Source organism: Pagrus pagrus, assembly GCF_965226575.1.
Source record: "Pagrus pagrus genome assembly, chromosome: 8".
Classification (NCBI taxonomy): Eukaryota; Metazoa; Chordata; class Actinopteri; order Spariformes; family Sparidae; genus Pagrus; species Pagrus pagrus.
Window position 1 is genome coordinate 25,360,285 of NC_140192.1, and position 19,139 is coordinate 25,379,423.

Genomic DNA, 19,139 nt, shown 5'->3' on the forward strand with positions numbered 1-19,139 from the left:
GTCCCTATCAGCTCATCCCTTTGTTTTCTGTCTTTATTCTATGCACATATCCATTGTTTTAGCAGCAGATTATAGCCATTAATCTGGGAGGGGTCCCTCTAATCTCTAATGAAATCCAAAATTAAGTTGCCCCTGCGGCTGAATGAGTGCAAAACCATCGCTCTGAAAATGAATTCCAGTGGAAATCTGCTTACTCTGGACTAACATAGTGGCATCCCTCGCCCCCGGATGAGCTGGAGGGAGATGGCCTGTGGAGTTAGTCCATATGGCATGACAGTTGGCACATGTATATTTTTTGAGGTCTTGATGGTGCTCTATGTAATTTACTGGGGCATAATCTCTTTAGCCAGTGGAGCGTGTATAAAAGAAATAAATAAAAAAAAGCTTTATTTTCCCCCTCACAGCCCTCGTGTCCATACTGTCTCTATAACCGAGAGGTGGCATGTATGCAAGCAGCTGAGTGTTCACTCTATATTAGAGTGTGTGGATTTTGTGCCTCAGGGGCAGATTTTCCTCGCTGTGATGTGTTGTGTTTCAGTGGCTGGCGAGAGCATGATGCTGACGAGGTTGATGGAGCGTCTCACTGTGCTCACACTCCAGTTGAAAAAAAAAATTCCCTCCCTCTCTTTTTTTTATTTCTTTCTCCCTTTTTGTAATGTTATTGCTTCTTTTAATTCGTCCTGTGTGGCTGCATCCATGAGTCAAGTAAACATCATCCTCAGAGCCCAGAGCGAAAAAAAGAGATTGGGAGGGAGGGAGGGAGGGAGGGAGGGAGGGGGGTTAGAGTGTTTGTGTGTGACACAGAGAGCGAGAGAGAAACAGACGGAGAGGAGAAAGAGAAAAAGAGAGAGGGAAAAAGAGAGAGGAGGCTGTGTGTTCGTTTCACCTCCTAATCAGTTTTCCTGGGGGATCTATCATCAGCTGCAGCAGAGGAGACAAGTAGGAAAGCGGAAGAAGAAGATAGAAGCGTTCACCCGGGCTGTAATCTTCTCCCATCACAGATTTGAGCCTCACACAAGTAAGGAATTCTTTTACATCAGCCGACTTATGGATGCTTGTGGTGCTCAGAGAATAAACCTTCTGCATGTGAGTTGTGAGTGTGCGTTTCATTTGTGCACATAAAGTCAGATGGATACAGTAGTTGGGATGTTGATGCTTGAGTTTGATGTGCATGTTCTGCTGAATGTGTCAGGACATTAACTGCTTACTGCATCCCTCCAATGCCACTTCACACAGGACTGTGAGGATGTTTCACGCGGCAGCATCGGCCGTTTCGTCTAATGCGATTGGTGCTCATTTCCCTACATTTCAACGCTTGCTTTAATTGTGCAGGGGAGTGCAGCGCGTCAAACTGTGTTAGTCATACAACATCTCTGTACAACAGCTTGATTTTTTTTGTAAATTCACACAATATTTATTAGTGTGTCACACTGTGTGAAGTCCATTTCACCCTCTTTAGTGTATAAAAGGCACTGAGGAAATTGTGCCTTTTCCTCCAGCCTCATGCAGCTATCTAAATGTGCTTTAAAGTATTCTGCCTGGAAGAAAAAAAAATGACTTTGAACCAAAGAGTTGCTCTCTCCGCCTGCCTCGCTCCATATGCATGTATGCAGCAGCTTCTCTAATGATGCTGTCTCACAGAGATAACAACATCTCTGTAGTGCAACTGAGCTCTAAACAGCCCCGATGTGCACACTTCCAGATACATTATGATTGATGATGTGACTCCCTGTTCTAATTATTAGTTAGACCCAGTCGCCCGACTATCAAGGGTAGTTCTGCAGCGCAGATAATTGGCTCTACAGGCTGATTTATAAATGAGGGCAACTGGATTTATCTGAATGGTACGGGAACCTGCTCATGAACCGTGTTCACATGTAGGCTGATTGAACCAAAAGTGGAACATACATACACACACACACACACACACACACACACACACACACACACACACACACAGACTGGGGGGCTTTGATAACTTGTCCTGTGAGAATCTCCCTCTTGCCCCAGTTTTCCATCTCTGAAAAGACACCATGGTAAGAAATGAGAGCAGCAGCTGGGAAACAGACGTGTGGAAACATACATGCGTGATGCAACAGCCCTCTCCCCTGGCCCCCCGTGAGAATGAGCCACCGCACAAATTTCACAGTTCACAGGCTTTAATGAGCTGCTGCAGCCTGTCCATCATACTGACTGGAGAGCACCTTAACAGACCTCACAGTGTCAGACAATGACACTACAGCAGGGCGTCTTTAGGATCACAGACACAGTAAAATGATTGTTCGTACTAAAGCGCTATTTTGGGCACTTCTGTGATTTAGCATGTGCTCAGTGAGAGCAGTTTTAATAAGGCGAAGATGAATGTGCTCTCCTGGTCTTGAGATGCAGAAGAATAGAGAGGAAATGCTTTCTACAGGATCAGTGAGCAATGCTTGAGGAGGCGACTGCAAGAGCAAAACTATGGAGGAATGGATGTGCACTAAGTCTCAGGGCAGAAGAAGATGACCATTGTGCACAGGCTGCAGAGCCTCACAATCCGTTTATGAGAGGGAAGGTGACAGCTAATCAAACACAAACACAGGCTTACCAACAGATCGCCCCTCAGCCCAGCACTCAGGGCCATGTGCAGCAGCCTGGATCGAACCACTGATGGGCAACAAAGGAAATATGATCATAAATCACTTGCAGCTGATAGCTACTTAAACCCCGCTCATATAGAAGCTGCTGGAAGATTTCCCTCGAGCTGCAAGCAGTTCACTTGCTCAGCTGTTCTGAAAATGGCATGCACTTCAGGCCACGGCACTGAGTGTTTAAAAAGTTACCCCGAGTTTAAATGGCTGCTGACGGGCACAGCAGTGTTTTGGTGTTTGACCCCTTCCTTGAGAAATCGCAGGAGAAGACTGAGGGAGGCTGCAGAAGTGCTGTTGCTGGGAGACTGCTGTAGGTGGATTATGAAATGAACAGGGGAAAGCAGAGGCCGGTCACTCAGCTGGGAGCGCATCGAGTTGTGTAATGACGGGAAATGTCAGTTAAGGGCAAGACAAAGGGGGGAGGAGGGGGCAACAGAGCAGGTCAGTGAATAAAAAACTCAGACACAGGTCCTTAAATGAAAGGTTAATTGGAATCTGTCTGGGATGTTCCTGAACTGCTGTATAGTGTCCACTGTATAGTGTCCACTGATACAATTTAATCTCTCATAGCAGATGTTTCCACTATCCAGCATCGGCATTACACTCCCAGATTACCCTCTGGTCTAACTATCCTCTTTTATCTCTCACTTTAATGGCAGATGACAGAAATGGAAGCCCCTCTCGCCACCCCGTGCAACATCCAGATTTGTGAGGTGACCTGTGACTCCTTCCGCATCGTGTGGGATATGACCCCCGAGGACACCGCCAGAGCCACGCACTTCTTCATCGACCTGAGCCGCAAAGAGAGCAGGGATCCCAACCGCTTCAAACACAGGGTCTGACAATCTGAATCCTCGTCACCACATCATGTAACATCATCCACTCTTTCCCTGGTTTCATCCGTCCATCCCATCAATGCCGTGCCGGCCGTCTCTGCTCACATTCCCGATTCACATCAGTGAAAAATGTGCTTTTATCGAGGTCCAGTCAGGTTAAAAGATGGGTCTAACCGCCTCGCGATATTCTGCATTAATGTGCAGGCAGAAAACAGCGGTTGCGCCCTTTCAGTCACTTCCAATACAGGCGAAAAAAGAAAATGAGTTCAGTCAACAGCTGCAGGCCAGTGAGTCACTTTTTGTACATTGTTTCCTCTTAAAGTGAACAAAAGCTGGCAAAGTCATCTGCAGCACAGAGCTGTTGTAAAGCAATGTACACCACAGATACAAGGCATCAATAAAACTGTTTATCTTTTACAAAAATAAATTATTTGTCAGGGACCATTAATTTACGTCAGTGGGGGGAGACAATCTGTACTGCAGTTTAGGACCAGCTACTTTCTGCAGCCCTGAGATAACTTTAACAGTTTGCAAATTCAGTGTGTTGGATAGTAAGTCGGTTCTGAGATATCTCAAAAAGTATTAAATGGATTCCCATGACATTTTGTAAAGACATTCATTGAAGTCTCATGGCTTTGCTGATCCTCAGACCTGTATTGCATTTTTGGCTTTGAGTTTAATATCTTGAGAGCTTTTGGATGGACTCGCGTGAAATTTATGCAAAGACATGTTCTCCTCGGGATGAAACATAATAGCTTAGGTGACTCTCTGACTTTTCCAGCTCCATGAACAGGTCAATTTAAATCTTTCAAGCAATACTTTGTGTTTATTGGTATTTCACTAACTAGTTGCAGTGCCCGTTCAGAACATTCTGTTCGACAGAGATTATCTGGTAAGGGGTTTACAGATCCAGTCTTAAGCCTCCTGAACTGCTCACGGACTCATCGGGGCCGCCATGATAATATCAAACATGTTTGATATTTACAATTAAAAATCTGGATGACTACATCGGTAGTTTCTGAGCCGACAAACAATTAATGAGACAGGCATCCCTGAGCACCTGATGCCGAGCAACGGTACACATTGTAGCCCTTGATGCTAACGTTAGCTAGCATAATTTTGTTGACAGAAACGTAAAATCTTTCCTCCAGTTCTCGCTGAAGAATAGAAAAGCCGTATTAACTGCGTCTTCCTAATCACCCAGACCCATTTAACCTTCTGCTTTTTTTTTTAGCCCTTGAGGCTAACGTTAGCTAGCACACTACTGTTGACAGAAACTTATAAATCTTACCTCCAGTTTTCGTTGAAGGAAAGAACTCGCCACTCATCCAGACTTGTTTAACCCTATGCTTTTGTTGTTTTTTCTCACTGCACCGTGTTACTATACCAAACTATTGCACCACGCTTATCTCCATTTTGTTTAAGTCTGCTTCCCCATGAGATCACGACAGCTTCGGTCTGCAGAGCCATGAAGCCAGAGTGCTGAAGCCATGCCCCCAATGCTGCAGAGAGTGGCGTTTTTTCACAATGTATTAATGTTGAACGTGTCATGTGTCCAAACTGCACCAAATACTACACTGCACTTCCTTCACCTCTTAAGTGTGAAGCAGATCAGATGAACGGTTCTCAAGATGTGTGACTTACAGACAGACACAGATTCTTTGCTTTTATAGTTAGATGTTGCTCTGGTAACGCTAACGCACTCAACTCAGGTGGTGAACATGCTAAGCTTATGTGAGCATTTATCTGTGTCTAGGTGAAGCCTCATGAGCAGCTAGCATGGCTGTAGAGTCCTGGCTGAATAGCCTGTTGCTTGCAGAAAACTTATACCTTCTTACATTTGTTGAATGGCCACAAATTACTAACGTTATTAGCATTTAAGTGATCAATTGAGTGTCTGCTGCTCCAGTACCTGAAGCCTAACATTACGACCTCCTTTCACTTCAAATCAGAATTCTGACTGAAATTAGGGCCTATTATTGCAGCCGGCTTTCAACAGCTGAAAAAGTGCTTTTGTAGAGCCAAAGCTGAGCGAGTTGTTCCTGAATGGAGGAAATGTTCCCTCTCTCTGTGATACACAAAGCGGCACAAACAAACTTGCATCAGAGATGTTGCTATGGATATATGGGCCTCTGAGCCCCTGGTAATTAGCTGTGCTTCTCAGAGGCCTTGGCCAAAACAAAGCCGCTGATTTGATTAGATGTATCCTAGTTACAGTAGCTCGAGCTTGAAGTGGAACATCATGCTAATAAGGCAAAGTTTATGGAGGGAAATGGTTGACTTAACAATTGCATTTACATTTGCTTTGAAATGTTAATTCATCACGCCGCAGCCTGTTACGGCCTTGCAACCTGTCCTTGATGTCAACTCCTTCCTGCTTCGTCCTCCAGGATGTGCCGACCAAGCTGGTGGCCAAGGCCGTGCCTCTCCCCATGGCAGTGAGGGGACACTGGTTCCTCAGCCCGAGGACAGAGTACTGCGTCGCTGTCCAAACTGCTGTCCGACAGCCAGACGGCGACTACGTGGTGTCAGAGTGGAGCCAGGTGGTGGAGTTCTGCACCGGGGGTATGACACACCGTGCCTGACAGCTGAAGTAACACTGATATTATACAGAGTATGACAGCTTTAACTAAAGCATAACACGATAAGAACAGAGAGCTGCAGTGCACAGAAGTGGAAGGAAAAGAAAAAAAATTCTGTCTCAGCACCCGGTAGTCATTAGCATTTCAAAGTAGAGCAGACTTTTGAAATGACAAAACTTCCATCCACTTTGCAGACTATGCCATGGAACACCTGCAGCAGCTTCTTGACAAGGCCAAGGTCTCAGCAGGGAGGCTGCTCAAATTCTCTGTGTTTTATCGAAACCAGCACCCAGAATACTTCGACTATGTCAGGTGAGTGCTGCATATCTCTTCATTGTTTACTTCAAGCAATCCCAGCAGCAATTAAAAGAACAGTATTGTATTTAGCCAAATATGTGTTTTACTACATGCTTGCTGAGAGTTTGATAAGAGGATCAATACCACTCTCATGTTTGCATGGTAAATAGTCACCCCCCCTGTCCAAAGGTAACAAAATCCACAAGCTCCCCTCCAGTTTACTGATTAGAGTGATAAATCTTAGTTTAACATACAAGCACAAAGTGTAAAAACAGCATGTTGTGGTTTGATGGAGGTTATGTGCTTAGCCTCCTGACTGGTTGCCTGGCATGATGACGACCTGACTCCAGGAAGTTACTGCGCCCGGCCAAGACTAGTCTGGCACTGGTGTTATTTGTGCTGATAGGTGAATTCTGTTACCTTTGGACTGAGCAAGGCGAGGCTTATTTGCAGTCTTTGTGCTAAGCTAACCTATTCGCCCGCTTGCTGTGGCTGATTTTATTTTACAGAAATACAAAATATTAAGGGAAGTTCGCATTTCTTTGCCTGAGGGAATTATAAAAATCAACGATAATCCACATGATGGCGCTCTTGAATATTAATTTCATAATTCCATATGCAACGTTTTTTACTCACAAATTTTCTAAATCACTACCTTACAATGTATCTAGGACTGATTCTCTATTTAAATCACTCAGTTAAACAAAAAAGTGAATAGGCCTTTGAAACAGAATGAAAGTTCTTCCCTGAAACCTCTCACTGAATATGTTTCCATTTGTTATTATGAGCACTCGTGAAATAAAAAGTCCCAAAACCACAAGGTTGTGCTGTGCTATCCACACACTGGAAAAAATGACACTTCAAAAACAAGCTCAAAAGAAAAAGGATGAATACGTGTTTTTTTGTGCTTGCAAGTTAAAAACCTGCCAGTGGAATAAGAGGAAATCTACTCTTTAGGATTTCTTGAAATGAGATGTGATGCCCAAAACAAATCCTTATATCTCACTGAAATGTAACTAGTCAGGTTATTGTCTCATATTACTCATAACAAGATTTTTGACTAGAATTTTGACATCATACCTACCAGGTGACGGTAGTCCCCGAGGGCTCAGGGTGAAAGACCTCAGGGGGGACATTGGGCCCAAGTCTTTCACTCACTGTAATTTGAGTGTGGTGACCGAACAGCCATATTTTTGGAGGTGCAGACGAAGAGGTCATTGGCATTGCGTTCAGGTTATCTCTTAAATACGTCTTTTTTTGTCGGTGCCAGTGCAAGGACCTGCAGGGATCTGAGCCATGAATAAAAAGCCTGAGAGAAGAACACTGTGGAAACCAATAAATCTGTAGGGACAATCCTTCAGTCCAGAATATTTCAGCCTTTGCTCCAGCAGTTGGAGCGCAGAAATCTAACTGGATAACATGTTTACTGACAAGTTGTACTAATATAAAAAGGGTAAATATCAACTTCAAATTATTGTTGCACGCTCAAAAAGGCACCTCCTGTCGTGTGTATTTGCACCTCCAACAGTAGGGTGGATTATTTGTGTCGTCACAGTATGTAAAGAATAACATCGGTATTGAAAAGTATAACACTCTTTTTGTCTTCATGTCTGGGTTTAGGACGGAGTGCGGCAGCCTGATGCGTCCAGCCCTAAAAGACTGCAGTGGGAGTCACGGTTCTCCAATCAACGGTAACCTGCAGGGAGTCTTCTTCAGCTGCAACACAGAGTTCGACACAGGCCTCCCTCCCAAAGACTCCCCGTACGGCCCCCTGCGTTTCCAGATCCCAGCTGGACACCTGCTGAACCCCAACATCAGCCTGTACTTTGCAGACTTCTACTGTATGTACACAGCCTACCACTACGTGGTGCTGGTGCTGGCCCCCGTCGGCTCAGAGGGAGATACCTTCTGTCGCACCCGTCTCCCCATGCTGGACTTGGCCTCCAACCCCTTCCTGACGTACACTGACGCCCAGAGGCCGGGGGAGGAGCCTCTGTTCTGCCACGCCAGTGACGTCATCCTCGAGGTGCTTTTCACAGAGCCGGTTCACCTGGATCAGGGCAGCGTGGAGCAGATCAGCGGACACCACCAGCTCAAGAGTCTGACCACAGCCAACGCCAAGAAGGACCCGAGCTGCAAAGTGTGCAACATCAGTGTGGGACGCTGATCTGGGGGTGTGTGAGCACACAATACTGATAGAGTGTAGCACAAGACAAAACAGTTGAGCCCATCATGTGTAGGTCAGAGCACAGTGGAGACAGCCCACCTCTCAGGGTGTGCGCATGCTGCTGACCCTCTTCCCTCCTGCGTGGATTAGAATAGTGCGTTTTAAATAGAAGACTTTTACAATGTGTATCGCAGAACTTCATCATGATCACAGCTGGAAATGCAGCAAACATCCATCCAAAATTAAAGACATGATAGGCTTTAGAAGACTGGACAAAATCCCCAATCCTTCTTTTGTTGAGAGTCATCTCTGCTCTCTTTTGTCTTTGTGGCTTTTTCAAAACTTTTGAAATGTTTTCCATAAATTGTATTTGATTTAATTTTCTTGTATGCTGGACTACTCGTTGGATGCGATTTGATACAAGCTGCAAGTGCAAACACTAGGAGCATGCACCTTTTAAAAGTCGGTGGTTTTAAAAAAATATATAAATTATTTTGCTATTTAAGCTTCTTGCGATGCTCTCTTTATAAAATCACTGCCAGATGTTCTTTTCTTAAAAAAAAAAAGACTTCTGCCAAATGTACCAGATTAATACTGCATTGTAGGTTTAACTTACATCCCTGCCAAAAAAATTATGCTTCTTAAAAATCAACTGTAGAGTTCTGTTTCTGAATTTATTATAACGCTTAATTACACACAGTGTCTAAATGCTGCACAGAAAACTCTTACCGCAGAGAAATATGCTGCAATGTGACTTTGAAAGCAGGGCTGTTCAGTGTGTTGGGGTGTTAGGAAGGTAATGGGGAAGATGGTATCACAAAGTTCCCTGCAATCAGCCTGTGACAGCGAGCGCCGGCTCTATAAACAGAGCTGAGCTAAGATTAGCTTCTCTCTTCCTATGGTGCTTCAGTTTGTCCCGTCTTTGTAATCTCTGACCTATATGGGAATCCCAGAAATGCCCGAAGTGAAAGGGATCCCCTCCCCGGTGCACAGCAGTAAGACATGATGAGAATTCAGGTGAGAGGCCAAAATGTAGCACGTGACAAGAGACTGTGGACTGAAACGCCTGCTTGATGTTGAATGTGAAAGAAGATGAAATGGAACCAAAAAGACCTGTTCTAGAAACTTTTATACAAAGAAGTTACCAAGACGTTAAAACATTTCTAAAAATACAAGTACCGCTTCTATGGAAGCTCATTTCTGCCAGTTAAAGAAAAAATAAGAGCTGAGCTTGATGAAAAAAAATCCCCACGTTAAGTCATAATTATGAGATAAAAAGTAATATATGTGAGATAAAAAAGTTGAAATTACAAAATACAAAGTCAAAATTGACCAAATATTTGTGGAAATGGGCTCCAGAGTGAAAACAATGAATATGGGGGAAAAAAATCCACTTCATCTTTCCCCAGGACTGATGCTTTATGTGACAAAAGTAGGGATCCTATCTAGGTTGAGTAAGTCATGCCCTTTCACTTAGATTCTTCCCGCGGCAGAGATGTGAGCTCACGCACACGGCGATGCTGTAATTCTGTCCATTGTTATTGTCCCAGAAAGGCTCGCTGTGCCCCGCTGGTAAATAAATCAAACAGAATTCTATCTTCCTTTTGGCATCGAGCACTTTTGGAATATCAATGTCAAATTCAAAGATGTCCGTCTGAGGTCCTCCGAAGCGTTTCTGCAGGTACGTACAGGGCACATCTCTGTAGCTCTGCCATGAATCGAAGGTGATGCGTACACGCACATCCTTCTGGAAGCTGATGTTCCTGACTCTGACAGTACCTTTGAGGGCCTGTTCATTAACGCTGCAGTTCTCCAGGATAACCATGCTCTTTGCCAGCTTGGCACGGAAGGCCTGGAAATCTGCAGAGGGCTGCGGGAAGCCCAGTTTGAGCTGCGTTCCTGGGCAGCATGTGCTGACAGTGCAGCTGTAGCCGTCCTCCGTCAAGCTCCCCAAATCCTGCAGCGACGGCAGGAGGTCGAGGTCAGCGTGCTCCTCTTCATCCGAAAACACTCGCACGGCTGTGAGAGACAAGCCCTGTGAGTCAGCGAAAACCACGCGTTTGTTCTTCATCGGGAGGAAAAGCTCATCGTCATCCAAGTCGTCCAGGAAAAAAGGGAAAGGCTGGGTCAGATAGGCCTGGCTCAAGATGTCAGAGGGCAGCTGATCTGTAACTTGAGGACGGATGCAGGGGCGCTGGGGCTTCAGGATGGGTACCCAAACATGAGGACACAGTTGTTTACTTTGGTTTAAGAAGAGTCGGACAGCGATCTCTGCGAGTCCAGACGACTGGGCTGCTGACCTGAGGCCAACTTCCGGCAGGACACTTGCAAAAGACAAACAGTGATCAATAACATACCCTGGAAGTGTCATTCAACGCATGTATATGCTGTCATTGGCTCGTGAGATGCAATATCAAGGAATGCATCACATGATACCAAAAATGGGATTATATTTACAATTTAAAATTAATTAATAGTTTGCATTAAGTACTTACGCTGTACTGGACATCTCCATACTGGCAGTCTGGTGTTGAGTGATGGGAATATTATCCTCGATGTTTGGTTGAAGTTCTAGAAAATGGAAAACAAATTACATGTCAGAGGTGTTTAGATGATTTGATGAAATCGTTGTTACGCACATCAACAATCTCTCTTTTTGTGCAATTCTGCTTTTATAATCCCTCAAAAAAAATCTCTTCAGTCTTAAACACTTAAAAATCTTACTTACAAAGTCCCGAGAGCAGCAAGTTGTCGTGTGTAGTCTCCGTCATCCCTTTCGCCTGCAGCAGAATGTGGCACAGGCTCCTATTTATACTACCTCAGTTAAGATGTCATGTTGTATTACTCCACCCTCACTGCTCTCCTGGCCAATCAGCCGAGTCTTGTGGTTTTATGGTCTTCTGCTGTTGTTTTAGTCCTCCATATATCAAGTTCTGGTCATTTACAGCAACATTCCTTGTATTTAATCATGTGTAGGGCGGCAATTTAGGATGATTTTCACTATTAATCGATTCATCGTTCAGTCTCAAAAAACCCAAAAACTCATCGATTACCATCGATGACAAAGAAAAGCAGCAAATCCTGAAAGTTAAGAAGCTGGAAACATCGTACATTTGACCTTTTTGCATTCAAAGTGACGATTAATTGATTATCAAAATAGTTAATTTTCTTTGGATGGACATATTCACTTATCGCTGCAGCTCTACATATGTGCTACTTCTGCTCAGCCTGATTCCATATTTAACTATCAGGTAAAAACATGTTAATGCGCCAGTACACTAGCTGTGAAGATTTAGGTCAAACCACGTCTCTGTATGTTCACCTCAGAATGTCCAGTGCTAACACTGGGGATTAAGTACGTGCAGGTCTACTGTATGTAACACTACTCTGCATTGTGGAAACTATTCCAGTCATCCCAGGGCTCTATTCTCAGACCTGTCAATGGACACAGATCCCACTGAGGCCTTCGCCTGGATCCAAATCCTCTGCTGGCTGGCTCCCATCCTTACGAGGTGTGTCAATGTGTGTTTGAAGCCAGGGAGGGCCGGATTACAAAACTGCTCTCAGCATGCTGAGGGAGACATTCGAGATTCAATCCAAGTACGCACATGCACATATTGTGTTTCAGTAACGGTGTACCACACAAGGAAGTCCCAGAGATACTGAGATGTATTTAAAAACCCAACATAAGGGCATTTTGATGACCGAGGATCTCACACTCACTTATAAGCAAGAGGTTGAAGCAACATAATGTAACGGGAAGGGTGAATGGTGTCACTGTCACGACTTGTTTCTGCACTGTGTAACTTCACTGAGGGCAGGATCACAGCTTTACATACGTTTACTTCAACATGCAAGTTTTCAACACATGACATTGTTATGATGTTATTATGAGACAAATTGTTAGACATGGGATTTGTATTTACGACAGCTGTGTTGCACTCTGTGTGCCAAATCTCCCAAAATGCAAATTTCTACATAATGTTGCTTTAAGATTTGACTATTTATGACACTGAAGGTTGACTGAGGTAAAACGATGATGTTGCTGTGTTTAATAAAATCAAATGCTATCATAACCAATCATTTACAGAAGTTTTTATTCTTCTCAACACAGCTTTGGGTTTGAATTCCAGGCTGAATATCGACCCAAAGTCAGTATTTGACGACGTGGGAATGAGACTGAACAATCAACTATCTTTCTTCAGAATCACCTTCCCTACCTTTAATAGTTTAGTCTGTAAAATGTCGAAAAAAATTGAGAAAAATGCTCATTACAAATTTCCAAAATCATCACATCACAAAACTCTTCGTTTACACTCATCGATGACAAAGAATAAGCTGCAAATCTTCACATTTAAGACCTGGAAACAGCAAAAGTTTGACATTTTTACTTGAAAAATGACAGATTATCAAAACAGTTAGCAATTTTCTTTTGATCGACTAATAACTGCAGCTCTAATTCTTCAGGCGTCCAAGCCAACTTGACCTTTCATGCTTAGATCATCTCTGTGATCTAGGAAAACAGTGTATGATTCATAATCCCTAAATAACACTGGGACCACTACAGCACCATATCCATTAGAGTCCATTATAGTCTATATTAGCTCGATTAGCAGTGCATTTGAAGAGACAAAGAGTCAGATGACTTGTGATCCTGTTTTGATAAGCACACTCTCCCTCAGTCCCTTATTAGTTGCTATCACTGGGCTATTTGCGAGGGCAAACAATAAGTACTGATTGCTCTCTCTGAAGCTCTTACATAACCATGCTATTACAACAATTATGTCTCAGAAAGACAATGTTCCACAGATCCTTTTAGGGCAAAACTAAAAACACAACCACCCCCAAAAAACCTGTAAATTTGTTATGCAGAGCGTTGAAACACGATACACTGCTCTGGATCTGTTAGCCAAGTTGAAGAGAAGATGTAATCTGAACATTAACAGGATTTCTATTCATTCTAATGACAGTAATGCATTAGTTTTAGTGTGAATGTTATTAAAATATGGAAACCAAAAGAAACACTGTTCTTTTAAACTTGCACGCTCATAAACATGTGCACCTTGGGAGAGAAAGCACTCTGATGCCAAGTCAACTGATGAAATTTCACCTTCGAGTCATTTGACGCAGCTTGTTATGGAGCGGTGGAGGAAAAAGGCCAATAATGTGAGTCATCTGGATAAGTAACTAGATTTGTATTTACGAGTCTCACAGACACCAACACACCAGAATACATTATGATTACATAACCAAACTTATGTTGTGACATGATTAAAAAGATCCAAAAATAACATCGCAGCACTGCAAAAGCTGCTTTGCTGAGCAGAGTTCATTCGTCAGCAGGCACATTTCACAATGCCAGAAATGACTTGAAGACATGATGCCACACATGTCTCTGTTTGAGTCCCACAAATGAGTCCCTAATCCGGACAACTGGGTGCATTTTCCAGGTCCCCTTTTTGCAGGTTGATCTTCCTCATTACTGCAAATGAGGGAAAAAAACTGAAGCGTTGCTCATCTTTTGACCTTCTGGAGCCAAAACATCCACACCAACAGACAGACCTGGAAAATTAAAATGACAATGTGTTAACTGTGATTCAGTGAAATGACAAGTCTGCCTTATTGTAAACACATTGTCTTAAATGAGATTTTATAATCTGTTACCAAGAGACAATGCAAAAAAGTGAGCTAAAAATACATCCAGATGTCTCTGCAAAGCAGCTGCTTATGTAAGATCTGCAGAAATGATTAAGCAGATGTCTGTAGTCAAGAGGGTGTGAGGGCAGTGTTAAGTTAATTAGAAAGATGGCACAGTTAAACTCACACTCACTCACCTCTACATTCATATTAACTGGACAGCTCCACTTGAAACGAGCGGTGCTATAGTTCGATACCGCATTAGATGCTGAGAGCCCTCTTCAAGATCCACAACATACTCCCTGATAGAAGAGACAAGAGTAGAGATAACATCAGCTGTTTCAGTATCTATGCAGAAAAATATCAGCGTTGAATGGAAAAAGGTAACGCTGCCACCTTGTGGGGTTTGAAAACAATAATTCAAGTGGGTGAATTGTACCTCTGATCGTCTGTTTCAGGTTCCACCAAGATGTTTTCCTGCCTCTCCTTCGCCCGCAGAAACACAAAGGAGTCCAAGCAAGGTTCAGGCACTGTGATTACATTAGAACAGACAGGATGTAGTATGACGTTCAGTGGAAATGTCAGAGCAAATGCCACCCTCTGCCAGTGCATGCTAATATTAGTATTTTTGGGGCCGGTCATCCAAGGCTGAACAAGTATGAAGACAGAGAGAAAAAAGCAGAATAAATGTACCTGCTTTGAGCATATCCACTGTCTGTAGGTTCGGGGGCATGCGCTTCAGTGCTACAGCCTTCAGGTAGGTTTCTGTGTTGGCATAGTACCTGTATGACAGTTGAACATGTGTTTTTACCTTCAATAACTAAAAAACAGCAGTCGTTGAAATAGCTCTGTCATTATTCTACCACACTCACTCTTTGGCGAAGGCAAACTCCTCAGGTGAAAGCAGCGACGGATCACCCTCACCTCGAGACTTTTCTCTCTCCAGGACATGCGGGAAAAACTTTTCAATCTAGACATACAAAGACCAGGCAAATTTGTCAGCAGGTGCCGAATGAGATGAGAGCTTTATTTGGCGTGGCACACTGTTAACCTGACCGACCTTCTGCAGACGAGAGCGCAGGTAGCTGCTGAGCATGAAGCGGATCCTGTCGATTTCCATGCGATGGATGCTGGCCTTGGCGTCACCCTTCTTCACCCGCTGCAGGTTGGCTTCCTGTTGGAGGAAAGGTCAGGACACTGTCAGGTCTCAATAAGGAGATGGATTTGAGATGTTTTCTACAAACACATTTTTCTGTATAGGCTCCCCTCTTTTTTCTTTTGGGGTATAATATTGTATATATGGGTGTCTATTTTCTGCATGTGGTGTGCAAGTAAACTTATGTGTCATCTCGTCTCTTTTTAAATTTTTAAAATTATTTTCTATTTGTTTCACCTGGCATGTTATTATCTGGGTCATGTGGTGGCCTCCAATTGGCCCTTGCTGTGAGACACTATCATGTTGTTTGTTGTTAGAAGCCATGATGAAGACCTAGTGGTCAAAACATGCTAGCTTTTTTAATGACTGGCCTTTTAATGATTCAGCCACAATAATATAAACTTTTCTATTGTTGCTTCCTAGTTTGATTTACACATTTTCTTGTACTTGGATTGCCTATTTTTTTAGTAGGATTAAAATATTAGTTTGGTACAGAAACATTATACAGATTTCAGATTTACAATGTACATACACTTGCCAGATTACTCAAAATTGCTTTAAAACGCAGATATTTTTGTAGGACCTCTTATTAGTCATTTTTTTCACACATCATTGAAGTGATAAATTATTTATGTGGCTAAAGAAACTGATAAACCTAATAAAAAGTGTTTATTGTCACAGTCTAGGCAATTGAAAAGTATGATGGAGTATTACTGCCACTGTGCCACAATCTGTTATAATATTACGAGGAAGAAGTTGTGATAATTTGAGAATAAATGTGTAATATTTCAAGAATAAAGTCCTAATTGTTAGAGAGGAAAAAACTAAAGACGCTGATGAAGAAGCGCCTGGCCTCGAAACATTAGTAAGCTTGTTGAACCTCTTCCTTCACCACAGAAAAGGTGCTTCTATGCTTATAAATTGACTGGATTACATGTGCATGTTAGAGCATTTGCTGACAGACCATAGGTTATTGTGGCCTACAGTGGTAAAATCCTGCAGTATCACACATCTTCTGCGTCCCACTCAGTTATAGACAGGTTCCCTACAGAAGGATGTTTCCCACTGAAATGTTTAGGGAAGCATTTGTGCACTGTACTTCATCAGAGGTGACTAAGTTAAGATTTGTGTGGAGAAGAAGTCACGCAATGATGAGATTTATGCCTGATCGGAAGTGTTTTCAAACGGGTAGTTTCGATTTTCCACCTCCGATGAAGAGCAGTGCACATCCGCTTTACTATGCGTCTGTCAGAAGGTCGTCTGACACTGTCTGACTGGGAGAGTACCACATCAGCAGAGCAGTAATACAATGCACAGCTGAGCAGACTATAAGACAGGTAGATTCCAGATGCCTTTCGTATCATTTACATAAAGGCCCACTGAGCTGCAATCATTCTGATGCCATGACTGAGCTCTGGTCTCAGCTGCCCCCTCTGCCAGTTCCAGCTGCTGCTTCAAAACACATCTGGTGACTGAGTCATGCATAATGTAACTGGCTTCATTTTCTCTGATCATAAAATAAGGTGCCTATTGTTGAAACCCGTCCCTTCAGGTTATCAGCATGACTCATTCGACACATAAAAGACAGATGGGAGGCTCTCAGTAGAGTATTACAATTTATTTCTCAAAATGCTATGATTATAATCTTGTAATATTACAACTTTTTTCTCTAAAACGTTATTTTTGAAATGTCAGAACTTTGTCTTTACTTGATATAGCCCTATTATATCCTTATAAGCGGTGCCATTTTTATGTTATGGGTGTCTTTATCATTAATAAAGCACAAATGGTCAGACATGTGCTGGTGCTAGCTTCTAAAATGTATTGCTATGTGTCACTTTGAGCTCTGGGGGATTGTTATGGATCATTTCTAATGTATAGGCTAAATTATTCATAGTTAAACAGAGGTGGGATGTAACTAAGTAGACATTTTGAGGTAAATTACTACAGTATTTCATTCCAATGTATACTTTCACACCATTACATTTCAGAGGGGAAACTGTACTATTGAATTTGACACCCACCAGAGTAATGTCCCTACATACTTGTCATTTTTTATCTTTTTCATATTTTTGTGTATCGTTGAATAACATCTTCAGTGTAGGGCTTTGTTATGGCTTTTTTTCAGCTTGGCAGTTATCTATCTATCTATTACTACTTTTATTAGACTGAATGAAGCAGATAACACTTCTCCGCCTCTGCAGTTTAATAATTCATTTAAACCAACAACAACCATTTATAGACCTGTATCACAATGTGTGTGCTGTCTGCTGACATTTAGAAATGTAGGCAGAGAGTTTCTAAACATACAACCCACAGAGCAGGAGGTATTCCCCGCTGAGTTTACCATGTGAGTCAGCTGCTCCATCACACACTCCACCACCTCGGACCTGTTCTCCAGCAGCTCCGGGGAGAACTTCTCGTTCAGCCAAGCCTGCGAGTGACACACAGGAACACAACTGTGAGGACACTGTAGTAGACCGTCTAATGAGAGCTATGACTATGAGAGGTTTAAGGCTCTCCGTGCTGCTGTAAAACGAGATATCGTGTTTAAATGAGCTCACTTCTTCCAGTTTAGCGATCAGCTCCGCCGGGGTCATAACATCCTCCTGACTGTCATCTTGGTTGATGTCGCTGCCGTCATCAGACAAAGCGTCCGACATACTTTCTCTTTGCGAAGTCACGACAAATTACCGAGTTTCACCGACACACAAACTGTGTGTTCAACTTATAAACCGAAATGTATATCGATTCAAGTCGAAGATTTAAGTAAAGTTTACTGAAGAAACTCCCGCTAGCTACCCAGCAGCATGTATTTACTGGAGAACCTCCTTGTTTATTCGCGCCATTGGAGCTCTTCTCGCGAGAAGTTACCTGTATTATTTTACCCTACGTAATGTCTTTAAGGCAAGGTTTCACGCAGGCTGTGCATAGTGAACATCACAGACGAACGACTTGTACAATAAAAGATATTGCTTTACAGAAATAAAAGCAGGATTTTCTATCATGGTTGGTGTAAGCGTCTGCCTCTCCCACAGTGGGAGGCGGAAATATAACAGCCTAGGAGCAGTACTTCCTGTGAGTCCTTACTCAGGGAAATATTTGGTAGTGCTACCTATTGTATTACATTGGACAAATAATAAGAATTCTTATTTATTATTATATTATTATGAATAAATATATACTACATTAATATTATTAAGTATTGCACACTACACAGAGAGGGCAGACAAATTAAAGGAAAAACCTGAATAAATGAGTAGAGAAACAACACACGGTGGCTCTGAGGGGCATTTTGCCGGCATGGTTAGGTCCACTTGTCTCCCTCTAAAGAGACAAGTGGACCAAAACCAAAAAATGCAAAGCCTTGCAAATCAATACAAAACTGCTCTGGGTGTCCATTCATCCTGTATGAAACAAATCTAACCTGAGTGGAGTGATCTCCTCCAGGGTGACACATGCATACATAGCACAGGGTTCACTGAATCGTTTGATGAGTATGGAAATGATGTTGCTGTCAAAAGATCTCAACCCAGTTGAACACATAAGGGAGATTTTGGACTGATGTGTTCGAAAGTGTCCTCCAACACCTTCATCAAAGCACCAAATGAGGGAATATCTTTTAGAAGACAGAATAATGTCCTTTCCCTCGAGTAGAGTTTAAAAGACTAATGTTAAGGTGCATTGAAGCTGCTCTGGTGGCACATGGTGGCCTCACACCTAACTAAGACACTTTATGTTGTGTTGTCAAACATCTGTTTAGTTGATATGTCATAGATACACACATTGTCCTGTATGTTACAGCTACTGAAGATAGTGTTCGATGGCGGCAGT

General features: G+C 42.8%; 3 protein-coding genes across 4 annotated transcripts; 1 reads left to right on the forward strand and 2 right to left on the reverse strand.

The window, feature by feature from the left end:
* The first annotated feature begins 822 nt into the window (after positions 1-822).
* phyhip (phytanoyl-CoA 2-hydroxylase interacting protein) lies at positions 823-8,965 on the forward strand. Its single transcript, XM_084359811.1, has 5 exons — positions 823-1,018; positions 3,290-3,466; positions 5,857-6,031; positions 6,243-6,360; positions 7,966-8,965. Exons 2-5 carry the CDS (start codon positions 3,290-3,292, stop codon positions 8,510-8,512), a joined length of 1,017 nt encoding a protein of 338 aa, XP_084215937.1. The 5' UTR covers positions 823-1,018; the 3' UTR covers positions 8,513-8,965.
* A 659-nt stretch (positions 8,966-9,624) lies between these two features.
* On the reverse strand, positions 9,625-13,582 carry ppp1r3c2b (protein phosphatase 1 regulatory subunit 3C2, duplicate b). Of its 2 annotated transcripts, none has more exons than XM_084359812.1 (3): positions 11,241-13,582; positions 11,008-11,083; positions 9,625-10,836 (listed from the first exon to the last, which is right to left on the reverse strand). In XM_084359812.1, the coding sequence occupies exons 2-3, from the start codon at positions 11,025-11,027 to the stop codon at positions 9,972-9,974; spliced, it is 885 nt and encodes a 294-aa protein (XP_084215938.1). In that variant the 5' UTR covers positions 11,028-11,083; positions 11,241-13,582; the 3' UTR covers positions 9,625-9,971. The 2 variants fall into 2 exon arrangements, with proteins under 2 accessions (XP_084215938.1, XP_084215939.1); XM_084359813.1 differs by having other exon boundaries at positions 11,237-13,582.
* A 108-nt stretch (positions 13,583-13,690) lies between these two features.
* Positions 13,691-18,138, reverse strand: gins4 (GINS complex subunit 4 (Sld5 homolog)). Its single transcript, XM_084359814.1, has 8 exons — positions 17,870-18,138; positions 17,653-17,739; positions 15,210-15,323; positions 15,022-15,119; positions 14,843-14,931; positions 14,589-14,679; positions 14,347-14,451; positions 13,691-14,074 (listed from the first exon to the last, which is right to left on the reverse strand). The coding sequence occupies exons 1-7, from the start codon at positions 17,966-17,968 to the stop codon at positions 14,355-14,357; spliced, it is 675 nt and encodes a 224-aa protein (XP_084215940.1). The 5' UTR covers positions 17,969-18,138; the 3' UTR covers positions 13,691-14,074; positions 14,347-14,354.
* Between the last annotated feature and the right edge of the window lie 1,001 nt (positions 18,139-19,139).